The sequence below is a fragment of the Tachypleus tridentatus genome, chromosome 8 (genome assembly GCF_004210375.1).
Source record: "Tachypleus tridentatus isolate NWPU-2018 chromosome 8, ASM421037v1, whole genome shotgun sequence".
Taxonomy (NCBI): domain Eukaryota; kingdom Metazoa; phylum Arthropoda; class Merostomata; order Xiphosura; family Limulidae; genus Tachypleus; species Tachypleus tridentatus.
The window spans coordinates 89,604,287-89,626,604 of record NC_134832.1 but is presented as its reverse complement, the minus strand read 5'-3'; the positions used below and the strand labels follow the sequence as shown (position 1 = coordinate 89,626,604).

The 22,318-nt window shown below is 34.1% G+C and overlaps 1 protein-coding gene across 1 annotated transcript; it reads left to right on the top strand.

The window, feature by feature from the left end:
* The first annotated feature begins 9,728 nt into the window (after nucleotides 1-9,728).
* LOC143222894 (uncharacterized) lies at nucleotides 9,729-21,951 on the top strand. The gene is made up of 4 exons (XM_076450036.1): nucleotides 9,729-9,944; nucleotides 11,053-11,187; nucleotides 20,639-20,853; nucleotides 21,676-21,951. The coding sequence occupies exons 1-4, from the start codon at nucleotides 9,863-9,865 to the stop codon at nucleotides 21,769-21,771; spliced, it is 528 nt and encodes a 175-aa protein (XP_076306151.1). The 5' UTR covers nucleotides 9,729-9,862; the 3' UTR covers nucleotides 21,772-21,951.
* Nucleotides 21,952-22,318: the final 367 nt, after the last annotated feature.

Below are 22,318 nucleotides of genomic sequence, written 5' to 3'. Positions count from 1 at the left end.
TGGCTAGGGCAGATAGCCCTTGTGTAGTTTTGCGCGAAATTCAACTTAAACCAACCAGGTTGTTCATTTAGTTCTGGCTTACTGCCCATGCGAATCTCTGTCAAAACTATACAGTGTGTGAGTTGATAGTGCTGCACATTTTTCCGCATCTCTCGCAGTGAATCTGTGGTTTTGTACTTTTTATCACTCTGTCTTACGTGTGACCAACGTTCATGTGGCCTATCCTACTTCTGGGCTAAAAAAATCCAGCCTTTTGGATCTCTGCTACAACGAGGCCAGTAGTTGTAGTCAAAAGTTCACTAAACTTCATCTCCATAGATAACTTAGAGAGTAGTCATAACAGTTAATAAATAGTTATTGCACATAGTTTTGGAATTTAATAACAAATTTTGTTTTTACTAATAAAAACAAAATATTTCAATTATTTTATGTTTTGTTAATTACTTGGAAACGTGTAAGTATTTAATAATGTGTCTACAGTTCCAATGATCTTTACAATGTGATTGTAGTCGTTATACGATAATCATATTATAATGCTGCGTAAAAAAGTCTGAACAACTTCTTTGAAGTTCAAAATAGTAAACTTATGACTGAACGATTATGTCAATGGTGACATAGAAAATACTTTTAGAACAGTTCTGTGTATTGGAATTCCTCTTTAGTTTCTTTTCTCATAAATTCATCATCACGTTCACTATATGACTGGACAAAAATTAAATGAGCAGTTAGTTTTGTTTAGGCACGGTTTATAATATTCCACCATTACTAGTGTATACATACTTTAAACTGTTTTTGTATTTATTAATCTAAAGGAAATATGTTTAACCTGAAGTGACTTAAATATGAAGTTCAGTAGAATAATTAAAAGCATTACAGGCTGCAAAAATTGAGAATCGAACTATCAAAATACAGTTTTGGTAATTTAAAAACAGCATAACAAGTTTATGTGTTTAGTTTTTTTAACCCAGATAAATGACTGTTTATTATGCTTGAAGATAACCTTGTGGAATAAACGGCGAAGGCTTACTTGAAGAAATTAGATAAATAAGTTACTTGAACTCCATTTAGCAACTGGAATGAGTGAGAAGTATATGCTGCTCGCATGTTCGCATTCCAAACATAAGTCAAAACCGTCACAGTCAAAGTCTAACATCTGGTGTAATCACGCCACCCAGACCACCCCAGCAGGCAGATTTTATTGCCCAATTAGATTAGCTATCCAAATTCTTGTCCAGGGATAGCGGAGGCGTTTGACAAACAGTACAACTTCTATCCTACTAGTTGAGCTTTCAACTCGTTGTCAACAACTAATATAAAAGTTAGTATAAATAGGTTTAGCAAAAAATAGAAAAGTTTAATAAAAACCTGGAAGGCTTTACAAAAAATTGAGAAGAAAGCTTTCAGCTTATAATGCTAAAAATCGAGTTTTGATGCTCACGATGAGCGCAGCACAAGTAGCTCGTTTTGCAACTTTGTTCGAGATATGCGTTTTTCTTATAGCAAAGCCACATCGGGCTATCTGCTGAGTTCACCGAGGGGAATCGAACCCCTGATGCCCCTCGCTAGTACAGCGGTATGTCTCCGGATTTACAACGTTAAAGTCAGGGGTTCGATTCCCCTCGGTGGGCTCAGCAGATAGCCCGATGTGGCTTTGCTATAAGAAAACACACACACGAACCTCTGATTTTATCATTGTAAATCCCTAGACTTACCTCTGTACCAGCAGATGGCATTGTTCGAGATAAACAGGAAACAAGTTTGTTTGTTTTTTTTACGGACCGGATTCATAACTAAGATTTAGGGAAACATTTATCACTTGTTAATTATGCATAAAACCAACTCATATTTTTGTTACAGGTTACCAAAGTTTATAAAATAATCCGAAATATTATGCGAAATTATATGTCGATTAGGACGATCGTGATAAGATTTTATATTGAAAACCTATTTCCTTGATGTAGGTGATCTCATCCTTTTTAAGATTAGGACGAACGTGATAAGATTTTATATTGAAAACCTATTTCCTTGATGTATATGATCTCATCCTTTTTAAGATTAGGACGAACGTGATAAGCTTTTATATTGAAAACCTATTTCCCTGATGTATGTGATTTCGTCGGTTTTAAGAATTAACCACATTAAAATCACTTAATTTTACAAATCTAGTAGAACGTTAATTTTTAGTATTTGACGTTTTTTTATTTTTTTTATTTATTTCTGCTGAGATATAAATTAAACCAACATTATTACTTATTGGTGACTAATAGTTCTTATTTGCTCTTGAGTAAATTACAGTCTAAACCAAGATATTCTTTTATGGTTTAGTACTTCCTTTTTTTCTCTAGATGTAATTTGAGTGAGGTATCACTGCAACCAAAGATTACTTCTCAGAGTTGACTAACTTTCTTTATTTTATTGTGATAATTATTTACTGTTCAATGTTGAATAGCTCCTCACATCCTTACTTAGAATCCAGAGTTAAGTTATATATATTTGTTTTTTCTATCTTGAATGTATCTTTGTGTTTGTATTTCTAATTGTTGTACTGACACAGGCTTTTTACCTCGTCAAATAATTATAACAAAAATATGGTAGGGATTTATGTTGATTCAAAAAATACCAGGAAATTGTTTTATAGTTTGGTTTACATACTTTTTAAAGAATGAATCATTAGTTTAGTCAAAAGCGCAATATTAAACATGTGTTATCTTGTCATATTTCTAAGTGAATGGAGTCTGAACTTGTTTTGTAATTTTATAGATATATATTTAAAGTTATGTTTGTCTAATCGTATACAATATCATGGACTTTGTGCAAAAAGAATAAAAAACAAACTTGAAATTTGAAGTTCTTTATAATAATGAAAGTATGAAATTAAATTATTTAACTCAGTTACTAAACGATTCCTCTCACCAAAATGAACTTAGTATAAAATCTAATTGTTGGGCTAACAAAGTCTGTTAGTTGTCAATTACGGTATGAGTTATTATGTTCTAACTTAATTATAATACTTATTTTTAGTGAAAGCTTTTTTACTGTCCATAATATTTCTAATCGAACACGCACACACTAACATAAAATTATACTCTTGACACTGTACGCTTCAAGAAAATATTGTTAATTCGTAAAAGTACTCGTAATGATTGTTTGTTTTTGAATTTCGCACAAAGCTACTCGAGGGCTATCTGTGCTAGCCGTCCCTAATTTATCAGTGTAAGACTAGAGGGAAGGCAGCTAGTCATCACCACCCACCGCCAACTCTTGGACTACTCTTTTACCAACGAATAGTGGGATTGACCGTCACAATATAACGCCCCCACGGCTGAAATACTCGTAATGAGCGAAAACATTTTTGCGTTTATTCAACTACAAGCTTTTTATGTTTATTTCAAATTCGCTCTTAACGCACCAACAAAGTGCAGTGTGCGTTTTTGTGGCAACGGGTTGCGAGACATAAATAACTTGATTCGCAGTCCAAGTACGCTCACCACAAGACCATACCAGGCTTTTTCATATTCTAATAGTACATCGCAAATATGTAAGCGTATCACGATAAGAAACAAAATAATGATCCATGGTCGGTATGTAGATTACATTTCAACATCGTTAAGCAAATTAGGAATAAATGAACATGGAAAAATACTTTTTTATATGTGTGTATCATTCTTATATAGGTATAGTCATCCCTTATGTCAAAATCCTATGTTGCAGGAAAGAAGTGACGGTTTAATAATTTTTTTTTAAATATATATACTTGTACTTAATAAGTTTTATTTTTACGAATAATTGGGCCCTGATAGCTCAGTGGTAAATCTGATGGCTTATAAAGCTATAAATTTGGTTTCAATACCCTCGGTGAGCAGAGCACAGATAACCCATTATGTAGTTTTGCGTTTAACAATAAACATATTTCTATGTACTTATTTCACTGTGTGACAGGACAGCTTTGAGACACTGTCTGACTGAAGAGAGAATGCGAGTGTTCCAGAAGTGTTATCGTTTGTGTAAAATTCGAGAAACTATGGATTTTAGTTTAATTTGAACCAATGTACACGATAATGTGCGCTTATTTATAGGTCGTTTGTGCGCTTTAGTGCACAGGCGTTCTTCAGAGTTTGTATTTAATAGTCAGTAGTTAATGTTTATATTGAATGAGATGTGAGCTCGTGATGCGAGAAATCGTGACTCAAGAATCATCATAAATGTGAATATAACGTTACATCATTAGCATAGAAGTATTTACATCAGTAAGAAAAGATTAGAGGGCTAATAAGTTTTTATTTCATTTACACTAATATTCAATCAAAAACTGTTATCCAACTTAAAACTGTTTCAGGTTTCTTTCATTTGCGCCACGTGAAAAATTCAGTTTAAAAAGGTATTTTAAATATATTTTTAAAATGTTATTTATCGAATTTTCCACTATAATTCCACCTTCCCTCTTCCGCTTGTGTACCTGCCGTGGGGGCGTTATAATGTGACGGTCAATCCCACTATTCGTTGGTAAAAGAGTAGCCCAAGAGTTGGCGGTGGGTGGTGATGACTAGCTGCCTTCCCTCTAGTCTTACACTGCTAAATTAGAAACGGCTAGCACAGATAGCCCTCGAGTAGCTTTGTGCGAAATTCAAAAACAAACAAACAAACAAAATCTTCCGCTTGTGTCTCAGCGGTAAGCTTAAAATTTTATGATATAAAAAAAAACAAACGGGAACGCAATCCCTCTGGTGGCCTCATTGTGCAGCTTTGCGCTTAAACAAAGAAACAAAATAGTTTTAGATTGTTATTCATAACTAATACCGTTCACGATGTTAGTATTTCGATCTTATATTTATGAAACTAACCAAATAGCTTGGCGTGAGGGAAAGTATAACCTAAATTGAGGAACAAATGGTATTATTCATCCGTAAGTAGGTTATTAAAACGCCCTAATTCAAGCAATGTTTTCTTACTTGATTAACACTTTTAATAAAAGTATCATTTCTCAGTAACTTATTAAACGTATTTATTCGCAGCTAATTCTCTCGAATATTATATTACTTTGACACTTTGATTACATTTAAATCTTAACGCGTCTTTTAACAACATATAGCAAAAATAACTAGTTCAAATATGACTTTGAACCTTAGCCCCATTCCATAGTAATTCATTATAGCATGTTTACAGAGTAGAAGACTGACTGTCGTCTCACGTTTTTCTCATTCTAATGTTTACGTAGAGTACCCATACCGTCACTGGATCCTTCTGTATAAACATTCGTAGTAACACTTGTATTTGTGTTCAAACACATACATCTTGTGAAAGAAGACTGAATTAGAGCCACACCCAAAACTGGATTAACCTTGATTTTTGATGCCCATTTTATATGAGGTCAGGAAACAGAATTGCCATTTCTGAAATGTTTCTTCCATTTCTTTTTAAATTTATTTATTTAAACATACAAGTGTTAGGTTATAATGAAAAGTGACAACTAGTCTTTGAGCTTTAAAACAAGTCTAGAATATTTCTTTTCATTTGCAGATAGTGGCAATTTACTGTTATAAACCAACATTACTTTTAGTTTCTAGAGAGAGAAAGTTAAAACAAAATCTATTTAAGATCTTCTGAAATTTGCTAAATAATAGCTTGAACTACTCAACTACACCATTCACTATTATTATCTGTATCAATGGGGATTCAGAGTAAGTAAGACTTCTTTGTTTCTGATTCCCATTCTTCACAGTTAGTAAATGTAATGGGCAGTAGTACAGTATTTCAGTTGAGTCCCTTTGCAATTAATAAAGTATCAGACTGCTGTATATGATGTGTCAGATTTTCATGTGCAAATTTGAAACTCGATTTTAAATGGCTGAAAGAGAAGCATTATTGTAAATTTGTCAGAGTAACATAGTATATTGTGAGGTTAGTTTTAAACTCACTTTAGTTTTTTTTATTTCAGAAACTAAATCATATTTATACTGATTTTTATCACAATCGATAAAACTGATATTCGAGTAATTTTCTTGTACGAGTTTAAGCTTTGTCACAATGTGGTGGTAGCAGCTCGTAATACCAATCGTGTATTTGGTGATTGCACAGTTAATGAGCACACAACACAGCATTGATTTAGGAAATTACGCTTTGGTGACGCAAACCTTCAAAATGAGATTCAGACAGCCATTAATGAGAAAGAATTGAAGGCCTCATTTGAATCAATACCCGCTAGACCGTGAGATAACTTGTCGACAAATATAATGTTCATTATTCAATAGTTTTCCAACATCTCGAAATAATTGGTAAAGTATAAAAACAAACAAACTCGATAACTGGGAACCTCACGAATTGCATGAAAACTATCATACAAGACAAGTTAAAATTTGTTCTTCATTTGCAACAGAAACGACCCATTACTCCCTAAAATTGTCACCTGTGATGAAAAATGGATTCTTTAGAACAATCGACGACGACCCGGACAGTGGCTTGACTATCAAGAAGCACCAAAACCATTTCTTTACGATAAGAGACTTACGGTCAGTATTTGGTAGTCGTCAGCAGGTGTGATCTATTATTCATTCTTAAGCCCAGGAGAAACAATCGCAACAGAGAAATATTGTTGTGAACTCTAAATTATGCATCAAATGCTTTCACGAAAACATTCAACAATAGTCAATCACAGTGGACACACACTGCTTCTTTACAATACTCGATCTCACGTCTCACGTATTACTGTTCAAAAATTAAACAAACTTCAGTATGAAATTTTACATCATCTACCATATTCATCAGGTCTTTCCCCTACAGATTATAACTTCTTTTTAATTGGTTATTTTTCAAAGGAAAAACGTTTGCACGTCAAAAGTCAATTAAAAGTGCCTTTGAACACTTCATTGCATCAAAGGATGTCCAATTCTTTAAAAATGGCCTTTGTAAACTTACAGTTGGTTGGCAGAAGTATATTTAGTGTAAAGGAGTTTTTTTTTCGTAAATAAATTAAAGAACAGAAAGAAGTTCTTGTTTTACATTTTTCTTCAAAAATCCGACATTTCATATGCACTAGCCTCATGTTATACATGGTATCTCAGCACATTCAACACAGAATAGCTAATGTACAGTGCAACCTTCTAAACAAATGCTGACAATACAGTATTTATCAAACAGGGCCAATGTCCTGTTTGAAAGTAACAATTGTAGGTGGCCCTTTATAACAAAGATCACATGTGAAACACTGTAACGAAACAACTTTAAAGTACGTGTTTAAAGATAAAGTGTATTTGTCCCAGAATGCACTATACCATGAAGATCGATACATGATGTTCGTAGTTTTGGATTTACTAATTTAACCTAAATATTCCTACCCTCTTTCACGTCAATATACAAACCCGTTTAGGTCCCACGTGGTTAGAATAACTGAATTGTATTGTTTTTGAATTTCGCGCAAAGGTACTCGAGGACTATCTGCGCTAGCCGTCCATAATTTAGCAGTATAAGACTAGAGGGAAGGCAGTTAGTCATCGCCACTTACCGCCTACTCTTGGGCTACTCTTTTACCAACGAATAGTGGGATTGACCGTACGTTATAACGCCCCCACGGCTGGAAAGGCGAGCATGTTTAGTGTGACGGAGATTCGAACTCGCGACCCTCGGATTACGAGTCAAGTGCCTTAATCACATAGCCCTGAATTATATTGATAACTATTAATTTGATATTGTATAGAAAGCGGAAACTCTTCTTAAATCAAATTACTGAATTAATAATACTTTATTACGAAGAATACAGTTGCTCAATTTGAATGAGAAACTGCTGTTTGTTACGAAAACTATAACCGTTAAATAGCCACTCAGTGTTACTATTTACTTAAGGCTTGTTTGTTTGTTTGTTTTGGAATTTCGCACAAAGCTACTCGAGGGCTATCTGTGCTAGCCGTCCCTAATTTAGCAGTGTAAGACTAGAGGGAAGGCAGCTAGTCATCACCACCCACCGCCAACTCTTTGGCTACTCTTTTACCAACGAATAGTGGGATTGACCGTCACATTATACACCCCCACGGCTGGGAGAGCGAGAATATTTAGCGCGATGCGGGCGCGGACCCGCGACCCTTGGATTGCGAGTCGCACGCCTTACGCGCTTGGCCATGCCAGGCCTTACTTAAGGCACCTTAATATTGGTTTCTAAACGTAACAAAGAAAATATCATTGTCTCTAGCAGCAAACATACAGAAGTTTACTGCTGGAAGCGCAATACTAGCAGTTCTATTCTGCTTAAACGTGTGAATGATTTGATGAAATTAAATAACAATACACCAAATCATGTATTTATTTTATAGTACAAGTGATACAGAGTATATTGCAGAATAAATTACATCACTGTACCACAGAATATACTATATTAGTGTATTACAGAGTAAACTATATAAGTATATTACTGAATAAACTATTTGTTCTGTTGACAGAGCTCGAAGTGTAGCTTTCTTTAAGGTAGGAAACAGTTTATATTTACACATTCTGTTGGTATCATTGTTTAAATAAATTAATACTTTTACATACGATTACTCTTTTTTTTTTCTAAAAGTTCTTTATCTCTGGTGCAGATGTAGTTTGGTTGTTTGCTTTTTGGCCTGGCATGGCCAAGCGCGTAAGGCGTGCGACTCGTAATCCGAGGGTCGCGGGTTCGCGCCCGCGTCGCGCTAAACATGCTCGCCCTCCCAGCCGTGGGGGTGTATAATGTGACGGTCAATCCCACTATTCGTTGGTAAAAGAGTAGCCCAAGAGTTGGCGGTGGGTGGTGATGACTAGCTGCCTTCCCTCTAGTCTTACACTGCTAAATTAGGGACGGCTAGCACAGATAGCTCTCGAGTAGCTTTGTGCGAAATTCCAAAAACAAACAAACTATTAACTAACTTCCTGCTCTCTGGGCTATAATTTTATTTTTTGGTTATGTGTTGTGTATTCATTTTAACTTTGATCATGATATTGTCATCAAAATTTATATTTTATTTGCTAAGTAATTTTGCTCTTAAGTCATGCAGTATAAACTAGTATAACATCTTTAATTTCGTGCTGTGTTAAATGAGCATTCAGCTATTAACTGTTTGTTTTATCACAAAGCTACACAAAATGCTATTTACACTATGTTTACTGTGAGAACTCTGATTACAGATCTTACTCGTAAAGTCCGTAAACTCACCGTCGGACGAATCTGGAGAAAGATTTTCTGTCTACATATTAACGTACAACTTCAGTTGACTTACCAACCCAAAAATTACTTATTCTCGTTTTATTATACATATTCTTTTCAAGTCAACTGAATTTATTAGTTAGATTATAATATTGGAATAAACTTCAATATGCTACTCTTGTTTAATTTATAAGTTAATGTTATGAATATATGAGAATTACTTAAATTAATGCAGTTTGTTGTTGTTTGCGAATAAGCTTGAACATTACAATTTTATAATTATTTATAATTAAGCTGAATTTTATTTGCTAAATTAATTAATTTGCAGTGAAGAAAGCGGAACCCATTTTTAATTTCTTGAGAAAAACATTGTAAGTCTTTTATTACTTACTTTGAAATATGTAGTTGAAAACTTGTATAGCTTTACATAAGAACTGAAAACTCGCGTAAGAACATGTGGATCAAGATTTGTCGTTGGTAAAATTCACTCACAGAAGGAGAGAGGGAAGTATGAAAAAATGGTTACTTCCCCTCACCCTCCCATAGCAGAAATAGGACTAACAAACAACCACTGCGTGTACCAGCGCTGTAAGCTCTGGTTATAAGAAGTTGGCCGAAGGAAGAGATCAAGAAGGGTAAAGAAACTGCACACTGATCGCTAGTGTTCTGTCAAGTACAGATAGATAGGAGGACCCGTAAGAAAATCCAATCATGAAAAAGTGGCTCTATGCTATTTTACTGTTTGCTTTTACTGGCTACACTGTCGCAAATTTAGTGAATATTAAGGACTGCGGTAAGTTTATATACATTTTAGTGTTGTTGTTTCTGGCTTTAAATTATGTTTAAATTTCTTTATTTCGATTCAAATCTGAAACAAAGTACGTAACGTAAAACATTTATCTTGAAGTTTGCTTAGTAATGTCAAGGCGCTTCGTGACTTGCTGAAATAAACAACAGTTATTACAATATATACTTTCAATAAAACTTGTAATTATAAGCTATTTTCTTATCATTCAAAATCAACGACTAGAGAAAAACACGTTGCCATTTTGAATACTCTCGTATTATTTTATCTTAATTGAAAACCCTACAATGCTTTTGTTTAACGTAGCTATGTGATTCTAAACCTTCAGATAGAAGTCCCAATCTGTTTGTATTGTGTAATTAGTGAATAAAAAGTACCTGATTAATTCAAGCGGAAAAGCTGAATTTAGAACTTTCTGCTTAACGTATAATACAAATGTTAGCACTTACACCTTAACTTGTAATCCAAAGTAACAATATAAATCAGCGCATACATATATCACTAAATATCAGTTCTTATTACAGAATGTTATATGTTATACTAAATAAAGAAATTGAAAACTTAATATACAGCTCACAATAACAGATGTGTAGTACTATATATCATTGCTTAGAAGATAATATATGAAACAAAATATTAAATTTTAATACTCGATTTAGTACAAAATAATCGAGCTCATAATTTCGTGTGAAGCAAAAAACAATTTAAAGGTATTTTTCTAGACCCGAATGTTAGAGTTTACAACTTAATATAGCATAAAATAATAGAATTTGAAACTCAGTAGAAAATTTATTTTAATGTTCTTTAATTTTCTTTAATATTTTATTTTATGACAAAATAAATATCAATTATTTCTCTGAAATTAATTAACATTAATTAGCAGTATCTTAACGTTCATTATTATAGAAAACACAATGGGCAAAATTCTCCCTGTTTTAGAAAAACATAGAAAATATGTTGATTTAACAAAATGACATATTAATTTTGGTAACCAACTTACAGTTAGATTTGAGTCACCTAGAGCTTGTTAGTATGTTTATCGTGCAACATAATAATTCTGTTTGGTATTGATAACAGTTCAACATTCCTATTTCAGGTGGAATTATAAGATTCAACTGTTCCTCTTTACAAAACTGTCCTGTACAGTTCAACCTTGAACGCTGCAATAATCCAAACAGATGTGTTCTTGAAAGACAAACAAAGTACAACATAAACGTCCGTTTCCAGTGGGGTATGTTAGTTATTCTGTATATTTACAATGTGTGAGGGTATCTTTAAGTAAATAGCGGGAAATTAGTTACAATATTTCTATATTGATAATATATATTGTTTTATGATTGTATAAGATATAAGCGTTTAAAGGAAAAAAATTGCTAATTTGAATTAAGCAACACTCGGACAGGCTCTTTATACGGTGAAAAGAATTTACGACATAAGCTGGTATTTAAAGTAAAACGTTATTGGTTCTAAAACCATCGTCTAAAGAATCAAAACTTTATCACTTCCAAATATGTCATCTAAAAGGGTAAAAGTTGGTGAATTGTAAGAGTGTGATTGAAAACAGTAAAAGTTCACAAACTAACATTATGTGACCTATGAAAAGAGGTAGAGATGATCATTATACAAGTTTAATTTAAAAGGTTAAAAAACTATCGGTTCCAAAAAACCATGGGCGTAGTTAGTTACATTAGGACAGGAAAATAAAATAAATAAAAACGTTGCAAGAAAAGATTTAGTGTTGTAATAATACAGACGCTAAAAGATTTAGTGTTGTAATAATACAGACGTTAAAAGAAAAAAATAATGTATAAAGATCTCTTAATGTTGACGAAGTTAAATATCAAAACATGTTGAGTGTATGAGATTTTCCATGTTTACTATTTCTATCTTTCAACAGTAAATTATCGAATAAATATTTTTTTGTGTTTTGAGCCTAGCGGCTGTCTCATTTTTAAATATTTATTCTGTATCATTAAACATTGGTTTTTCTTTCAACATCTGTGTTATCTAAAATTCACCAAAACGCGCTGCACTTTGAATATATGGGTACGCAAGAATGTCAGTCAGAGCAGAGTAGCCTAATAGCTTACGATGGATACTGTGCACTAGCTGTCTTTCTTATGGGCTATCAGCTCATATTATGAATGTTGTGTACATATATAGTCATCGTATGGTTCTGCTCAAAACATCTGAAACAGGCAGAATATAATTGTGAAGACATATGATGAATGGTTAAGCCATAACAACACGTTCCGAAACAAACACGCTAAGGTAGTTTAGTATTAACAAATACATCCCGAGCTTGTTTTGTTAAACAAATCCTGTCAGAATCTAGAATGAATTACTATAAAGTACATCATTTGTTTGTTTTTAAGAAGCTTCTGGAGCAATCAGTTTCCTAAATGGACTATAATAATGCTTAGGTGAGAATATTTATATTGTTGAGTAAATTTCTCTGTTTCATCAAGTTAAAGTGTAAATCTCCAGCAGATAAATCAAGTGTCAGAACAAAATCCAAGAGCGCATATTCTGCTGCCTATTCGTCATAACTGATTTCAGTTCCTTACTATTGAAACTGTTGTTGTTTTCATTGAATAACGTCGTGCATACAGATCAGTATCAAAATCTGGTTCAACGTCTGAGAAGGAATCTGTTTTCCATCGATGTTGATTGCCACCAAAGTGATATTGTAAAGTTTGAAACGGTAGTGACTTTTTGTGTTCCATATTTATGTTCCTAAAAATATATTGCACATAGATACCTATCAGTTTTTATGTGGAATTTAAAACGCCTTGCAAGGTATAGATTTCACAGTATACTCAACTGTTCCTTTGTGGAATTCATTAATATGTATCAAAATGACAAATGAGGTGATCTTGACCTTTCTAGCGTGGAAAACATGTGCAGAAGAACAACCTTTAATTTTGATTCATCATTGGAAGTAATACAAATTGCATAATATTTTATCTCAATGGATAAAAATTTGTTCAACAACAACAACAGCAACAAAATCCGATTGTGGAAGCCGATCATGTAGACTGTTTGACAATCACGTTTTTCTGTGTATTGATCTGTGATCTCATTTTGATCAACATCATTAAAATCGAAATCATGAAGTTATCTGCCGTGTCCTTTACCTACACAAACTAAATCAAATGGTTTTTCTTAGCTTCTCATTATAACCGAGTGAAGGTTCTATAAGTATTATGAGTACATAGATTATGATAAGTATTATAAGTGCATATATTATGAGACAAACATATGAGTTTTTCGTTCAGGTACAAACCAGTTTGTGAAAATAGAGAATGAAGAAACAGACTGACAACAGCAGAGATATCTTCTTCCTTTTCTTATTGTGGTTCCATCTAGTTGGACGAATTTTGCTTTTATCTGAAGACATGATTGTGCAGGATCTAAATATTCTTCCACCAAAACTGATACAGAAAATTTGACGGGTCTTCGGTCACCTACTCAAATTAAAAGATAATATTCAGTCAACTGACTCTGCTCAGTCACAGCCTGTATTGGAAAGAAGCTAGAAAGATCTAGCTCAGACTTTGTGCACTGACACCGCTTTTCATGTAGGACAAGGATCATGATTACTTGTTTTAAAAGTTTGAAGTCAATGTTTTGTATTTTTGTCTAAGCTATTCTGAACACAAAATCTGTAGGCCTCTTCTTTTTATTATGTTGAACAGTCTGTTTCACAAATTGATTGGCTTCTTGAGTTATGTTCTGAACTTTTTGGACTGGTCATTGTTTGCCAACCACAAAAAATTGTTCTTTGTATGACATCAGATATCAATGTGTGAGTAGCTTATTTTCCTACCGCTAAGATTTTTGGTTGTTTTTTTTCAGATATGAAATAGTTGAATGAAACAATCTATGATCCAGTTACCATTGTCTTCTAGGGTAATAAGGTAATCTGTTTTTCGTAATATGTGTCATAGAAAGATGCATCAAAATAATAAGGCTCTCTCATGATGTGATAAGTACTTCTGGAATAAAAAAATAAAGTGTTTTAACGACTACCTATTGCTCAAATGGAATAGGTCTGATACATTTGTCTACAAACACGTGTGTAATGAGGCTTTGTAGATGTTTCAGTGGTCACATTTCCATCTTGACCTTTTAATCTGAATTATTTACATTAGCAGTGCATTCTCGCTACCAGTAATACTAAATTCTACAATGTCTACGTACATATAAAGTAAATAAACTCCACTGTGCGTGTTACCAAAGTATGGAGTAATAGTGGGCTCTATTATAATACGTTTATTGTTAAATCCGAACTCTGATGATTATACAGGACCGAATGTTATGGGAGCTTCATAATTCACGTTCATGTATTTTATGAAGAAATCATAAGTAAGTATAGGTTCTTTATCAAGTTTATGAAGCAGTTATTTTAGTCAGTTTGATGTTCTAACTAAATCTCAGTGATTGTAATGACCTGATCTGATATTATTTATTACAGTAGCAGGTACATTATTGCCAACTATGGGAATATTGTAATCCGGCCAAGGCCATTTTCACGATCCCTCAAGATTGATAGGTCTCGGAAGATGAGTGACATAATATGTCAGCATATTGTGGTAAAAATAGCTCACAAAATTATTACTAGATAATAACACGTAAATTTATCCATGTCAGGTAATTAACTACACAGTTAAATTCAGCATTTGATTATGACAAGTGATTCAGATATGAATAAAAAGAGATCCAGCTATAAATATATATCGGGAAATCCTTTCTATTTTATGAAATACTTTGTGTTTATACCCATTCCCCATTCTCATACTTCTCTTTCTACAAGGCGTCATCAGAGGACTTGGTTATTTGTTGTAGTTCAAGTTCATAAAATATTCCACTTAGGATTTTTACAAAATAGTCTTACAGAATAAATTGATTTTTAGCCCTCTGTAAAACAAGTAATTTCACTTGGATTATATACAAAACTTATTTATTTATTTTGTAGGTGTTAAATGCGATTGACAAAAATAAAATTAACTATGTCTATAATATTAATTGTAATCACACACATATATCTGCTCCGAATACAACACGTTTTAATCTTGTACACTGTTACCGAAATACGTGAATTTTAATCTGTGATTCATATATGTTAAAAATTCATACGACTTACTCCTAGTGCATCAGTAATACTTCAGTGTTTCTGGATTTGACCTTCCACCTCAACTATGATATTTGTCTTAGCTAAGTTCATTTAAAAAAAGTCTGTGCATACTTATTCCGTGATGACGAGAAAACCCACTTGTAGAGAAAAATATATATGTAAAAATGGCTGGTATGGATAGAGAAAGCACTATGTAGAGGAGTGAACAAAGTTTGAAGAAGGTCGAAACGTTGTTCGCTCCTCCACATAGTAATTTCTTTTCTCATACCAGTCGTTTTTACATATATATATTGTGCATACTTATTGATTGGTTAAGTAGACTGTGTTTTATATTTGTATACAAAAATTGGAACGATGGACAGGAAATCACAGAAGCTGTGCGGATTCTGTGACAAAGTGGTAAATATTGCTCTTTCTCTTATCTTACATTATACAATACCTAAGAACATTATATATGGGAATTACAAATGTACTTTATTTCGGTTACTGATACATGTGTGAAGTTTGACATTGTTAATATGAAACAAGTCAGGCTTTTTCAGGACTATTCAATTGTAACATAGTGAATATGTAAACCATAAAGTTGAAATATCTTGTGTAAGAGTTAGTAATTTATAGTATTTATTAGAGTTTAAACATTTTACGTATAAAGCGACATGAAAAACTTCTTTTCAGGACTACATAAATTGTTAGTGTGTGGATATGAATATCTAGAGTTTGAATGTTTTATGGAAGACTGACATCTACAGACTTGTTTTACAATAGATGTATATTCATGACCTGTTAAATATAAAAATCAAAAAATATAAAACAAAAACCTTCATTATAACGTAGTTATATGTTGAGATACATTGATATGTGTTGAGCGTGACAACCTATACCACCATCTAGTGGTTTGCGAGCAAACCACGTTTCAAATTTTTGCTTGAGTATCATAGATGATCTCATCGTCCTATCTTTTGTTCCTCTAGTAACACAACTTAAAATTATCCCCCAATTTTCTCCCCTAGTAACATAATTACCTCCTCTAATGCTATTTTGTGGAGCTAATAGCGTGATATGATATCCTCTCGGGCTTTATTCCATTATCGCCTGAGGTAGCATTCAAGAAGTCAGAGGTCACGCGACCACAAAAACCACTCAGCATGTGAAACAGTGCGGACAAATTTAACTACTTGTATATATATTTATATGTATATTAATGTAAAAAGCTAACAGTAACCGTCTCTTCTTTTTGTTTGAAAGACATAGCAGTTTAACGTTTACTTGAAATTTATTAAAATTAATAACTTTCCTTGTAAATAGTGACTACACAGTATCTAGTTTGACTTCTTATCACATCAGGCCTGATGCAGATGCACGTGATCAACTTAAAACAAGTGCCAACTTTCCTAGTCAATTATGTTCAGACGAAGTTTGTTTACACTTCTTATCACGTCAGGCTTTATGCAGAAACATATCTTCGAATCATACCAAGTAGGCCGTTGATACATGTGTCCGGCAATGTTCATTTGAAAACTCTTTCTGTGTTAATCTGAAGATGACATAAGAAGGTTGAAACGTTGTTCTGTACATTATTTTAATTAAACTTCTAATACCCATGCCAGCCATCTTTAGAATAAAGATACTACGCTTTCTTTTTTTTTGAAGAAGTTAGTCATAAGACAGTATAGTCCTTTCACAAGAGACTTTAAAAATGGAATATTGTGTACACTTGAATCAAACCATCAGTATGCCATTATTTTTTAATTCTTTACTGATACGTCTGTCTACCACTGTGATATTGAATTTATAACGAAACTAAAATTGTTTTTTTGTGTTAGATATAGAGCGAAGAAGACAAAATTAGAGCCACATAATGATTTAGTTGTTCAGCCAGCCAGCAAATAATATAAGGGTTTTCTTTGACAAATACGTATTTGGAACTATGTATTTCTGTTTTTTGCTTGCTTTGTTGATGTGACTTTATTATGCATTTTGCCTGTAATCCAAACTTGCATGTGAAATGAGAAAGTGTAAGGTAATGAACGAATTACTTTCCATGCACGTGTATACTTGTTTGGAACGGAGAATGTCTCTGTACCTACCTCTATGTAAATGCTAGAGTTCAACTCTAAACTCGGCATGTATACTAGATGTACCCCTATAGAGTCCTCGAAAATGTTCTGTTTCAAAAGAAGATAAAATGAAAATTAAAAGTAGTAAATGTTTGTATCCCTTGCTTTTGAAGTTTATATATCATGCTGTGTAGCCTACAGAATGCATGATTCTTCTCGTGATTGAAAACATGCGCACATTTACTGATGCTGCGACAGAACAAATTACAACGTTAAATTTCCCGTCCCTTACATGACGTCATGTTAGTGTCTACTGACTGACCGACAAACAACACTCTACAGCAGTGGTGCACAAACGTTAAAAGTCAGGGGCCAGAAACTGACTTCTCGTAACCGTTGGGGGCCACAAAAAATGAAGATTAAAATCGTCCCACAGTTTGCACATTATTTTAAGAAATGTTATGATACGTCAACTGTCACAAAGTCAGTGCGATGGATGTGCTGCATGTCATCTACGAGCTTAGAAATGTCTGGCTTGATGTTTGACGTTGAAAGATGCAAGACTGCTTCCAGATGATCATCAGTCAGCTGATTGCGAGTGTTGTTTTTGTTCAGTTTCATATGCGAGAAAGCATGTTCGCAGCAGTACGTGCTGCCAAACATGCTGGTGGGGACAAGTACGTTCTCTTTCAGATTAGCAAATGTATCAGGCAACGTTTTGTAGAAGTCAAGCAAACTGTTTTCTCGGTAAATAGCACGCAGTTCATCAGATGGCTGGAGATCAGTAAGTTCGAGCTGATATTCTGCTGATAAGTCATCCACTGACACACTGAATGGATCAGCAAAATGTTTCATCAACAATCTGCATTGGTCAAAGTCATGAAACCGTGAGTTAAAGGATTGAATCAAGGTATTTAGCTTCCCAACATAAACTTGTGTGTTAATGTCCTGATTCTTCTGTAGCTGTGACTGAAAAGTGGGAAAGTGCACGAAGTTGCCTGATGCTGCTTGCTGCCGGAACAACTGCAGCTTTGTCCTGAAAGCTGAGACGTGATTTGCAAGCTGGCAGACAAGCTGATTTTTGCCTTGCAACTTCAAATTCAGATCATTCAAGTGTTGTGTCATGTCTACTAGAAACGTCAAATCAGCTTGCCATGCTGGATCAGTCATGGAAATCACTTATGTGTCTTTGTTCTTGCTTCTGAGGAATTCTATCAATTCATCAATCAACTCCCAGAATCTTCTGAGCATCTTCCCTCGACTCAGCCAGCATACTTCACAGTGATACACAAGGTCACCATAGTCTGAATTAATTTCTTCAAGAAGACTTCGAAACTGACGGTGATTGATCCTCGTGATTTGATGAAATTAATGGTTTTCGTCACTAATGCCATCAGTGCCTGAAAACCAAGTTCTTTACTGCACAGGTTCTGTTGGTGAATAATACAGTGCAACTTCACCAACTGTCTGTTCTGCTTTCCTCGATGCTTCATCAACAGTGCTACCAGCCCGTTACTTTCTCCGGTCATGGCTGGTGCTCCATCAGTTGTCACACTTACCAGTTTCGTGAAATCCAATGAAACACTACTACACAGTCGTACTGTCTTCTCGAATAGAGCACACCCAGTTGTCTGACCTTTCATGGAGCCCATGCCGATTAGTTCCTTCTCTAATATCAAACGATGACGACACACTACGAACAAAAACTAGTAGCTGTGCTGTTGAACTGATGTCAGTCGACTCGTCTGCTGCCAAAGAGAAGTAAACAAAGTTGGCTTCTTTATTTGTAAGCTGCCTTATCACATCTGCTGAGAGGTGTGAAATTCTTCGTTGAACTGTCATACGATTCAAAGGCACCATCTGTAGCTTGCGAACTGCTTCCGGACACAACTTTTCCGATGCAGTAATCATACATTGCTTGAAAAAATCACCATCAGTGAACGGTCGTCCAGATTTCGCTATCATCAACGAAATATCGTAACTGACCTCACATGCTGCACCTAAATCTGCTGACCGCTTTGAGAAAACGTCCTGCTGGTGATTCAGCGACCGCCAGATGCAATTCGAGCTGTTCGTTCATCACCAACAACGTTGTGGAAATCTTTATGCTTTGACTCATAATGACACTTTATATTGGATACCTTCGCCACTGCTACTGTCGAATGACACAGCAGACAAATTACGTTCTTCTGTTGTTGAACAAAACAGTATTGCGCAGTTCATTCATCATGAAACTGCCGGTTTTTGTCGTCAACTTTTCTTTTACGATTAGCTGCCATTTTTGTTACGAAATAATATCAAAATAGTGCTCGTAAGTAATTCTCTAAAATCAATTGGAACGCGTGAGATTTCGTAATTACGGAAATATTATATCATTGCGCCAATGATTAAATGTCTATGCATTAACGAGATTTCCTTATTAAATTTTCTTTATTGCTCGACACAAATATGGAACCATCCAGTATCTAATCTAATGCATATTCTCCTGTAGCAATTAATCTTCGCGCAGGCGCGAACTCTCTATGTTTGATTTTCCCGTTAGACATCGCGGGCCGGACTTTGTGCACCACTGCTCTACAGTATGTTAAAACAGGTAATCCCTCCAGGCAGCCTTCGACTTTCTTTCAGGGAAATAAAACAATCTATCACCTTGCGCCTTCTTTAACACAACGTTGTTTGTTTTTCTCTGTGATGTCATACTTTCTCATAAAATTAAATTAAAATATCTATATCCAAAATAGGCACTGGTCATCATGGTCTGCCACATATCTTTTCTCATCGAGGCACCAAGAAATTTCAATTTCGATATATTTCTCCATATAGATGGACTCTATTTTTCACGGTCTACCTTCCTTCAGTCCTTCAACTTACGATCATACTTTCAATTTCTTCTATTTTCATAACCTGTCCAAGAAACTCCAATTGTCTCTTCCTCCTGCAACTTGTTCTTTGTTTGTTTTGAATTTCGCGCAAAGCTACACGAGGGCTATCTGCGTTAGCCGTCCCTAATTTAGCAGTATAAGACTCCTGGGTTATTTTTTTAACAACGAATAGTGGGATTGAACGTCACACTATAACGCTCCCACGGCTGAAGGGACAGCATGTTTGTGGGGATTCGATCCCGCAATCCGCAAATTGCGAGTCGAGCGCCCCTAACAACCTGACCCTGCCGGGCCACAACTTGTTCTTGACAAAATATTTTCATTTGAAGTGCGACTCTTCCTACACAATTAAATTATTATTTTAATATCGGGTTTTAACTTTTTTTAGTGCTTAGTTAAGAGTGGATGAAAGAGTCCACAAAAAAAGCATAACTTTTTAGAAGAAATGTATATCGTTATATTAAAATATAGAGAATTTTCATCGACATTTGATATTTTATTTTAAAATAACTATTTAAGTTTAAATACTTTGGTTTTAATAAAAACGTCGAGTCGATATAATGAAATCAAACTGGTATCAGTTGTATCGTTTATTACGTTACCTAGGTGATGATCGCTCGAGGACATACAGGATGAAACGTGTAATGACTGGAGTGATAAGTTCAATGTTTGGAAACATAGATGTTGATTACGAAACTGTAAAAGCCTGTATCTCACCGGAGGATTCCAGAAACAGTTGTCGCAGGCAAGTAACCTTCAGGCCGGGTTCGTGGTACACCTCTGTCGACAAGTTCAATGTTCCCGGAATTGGCTACGCTGGGGTAAGTTGGACATTCTTAGGTCTGTACTTCCACTTTGGAGGCATTTTGAATTTTCGTGATTTTGTATTAAACTTTTCGTTTTTCAAGACATTTGTACTTTAACAAACCAGGTTTTGAGAAAACTTTCAAATTCTTAAAGTCACTGTGTGACTTTTATGAATTTCAAAATTAAACAAATATTTTTATACCCGTTAAACTGATTACTCTTACCCAAACATCAAGTTAATTACACTTATCCATACTTATTACATTTGTTGCAGTTTTCCATGCATACCAAGTTAGTTACATTTATCCATACATGTTAAATTGATTAGACATATTCTTACATCTCAATTTGATTATGTCTCCCAGTGGCTCATCGAAATGTCTGCGGACTTACAACGCTAAAAACCGGGTTTCGATACCCGTGGTGGGCAGAGCACAGATAGTCCATTGTGTAGCTTTGTGCTTAATTCATAAAAATAATTTTGTTACATTGTTTCATACATATCAAGCTGATTACACTTATCCATAAATGTCGGATTTAATATACTGACCCAAACATGTTAAGGTGATTACACTTATATAAACATATCCAGTGGATTACAGTGAACTAAGCATGTAGAGATGATTACATTAAGTCAAGTATTTGAAGATGATTGTAGTTACAAATATATGTTACAAAGAAAACCTTCGAGGTATGACTTCAGCTTTGGACGAAAATTAAACTTTATTTTGTGAAATCTAACTAACATAAGAATAGAACTAAGCCACATGTGTTTTCCAAGTTGCTAAGAATTTTTCAAATGAATACCTTCCCTATGTATGTATTTCTGTTTACAGATGGAACTTGGAGCTAAGTATCAGCTTGTGACAAAAGATTCTGGTGGAAATCGAATCACTTTATTGTGTGCTTTTTTGAAGTTGAAGCTGGCCTGAAATTGTATCTTTGTATTTTTACGTTAGACCATAAACAAACAAAAAAGTTAAAATTTTTACAGCAAATTAATCTGTGTTGTTTTATTATTATTTCAATTAATTATAGTAGTTTTTAAAAAAATATTTGTATGTAAAAACATTGAAAATATATACAAAACAATAAAGATATGACATTATTTGTACCTGTTTTGCCTCTGTAAAGAAATAAACTCAGATCTAAAGATACTGTTTGAATTTATAACACACAGCGACAAATAATTAAACTGCTAATAATACCAAAAAGTTTTATGATGGTAGTAACTTCTAAAAATATTTATTTGTTAACAGTGACAGAACAATGGTAACAGCAAATCAATTACATACTTCAATTATAAGATCTGAAACTTAAGTAATACTAACAGTATATCAAAATTACCATATTTTAGTATTGTTTACTTTAAGATCTTTCTTTTTCTTCTTCATATCTTTAGTTGGATCATGAAGCAATTTGTACATAATAGATTTATGACGACAGCAGGCTTTTCAACAATACTGTATTGTTGTTACT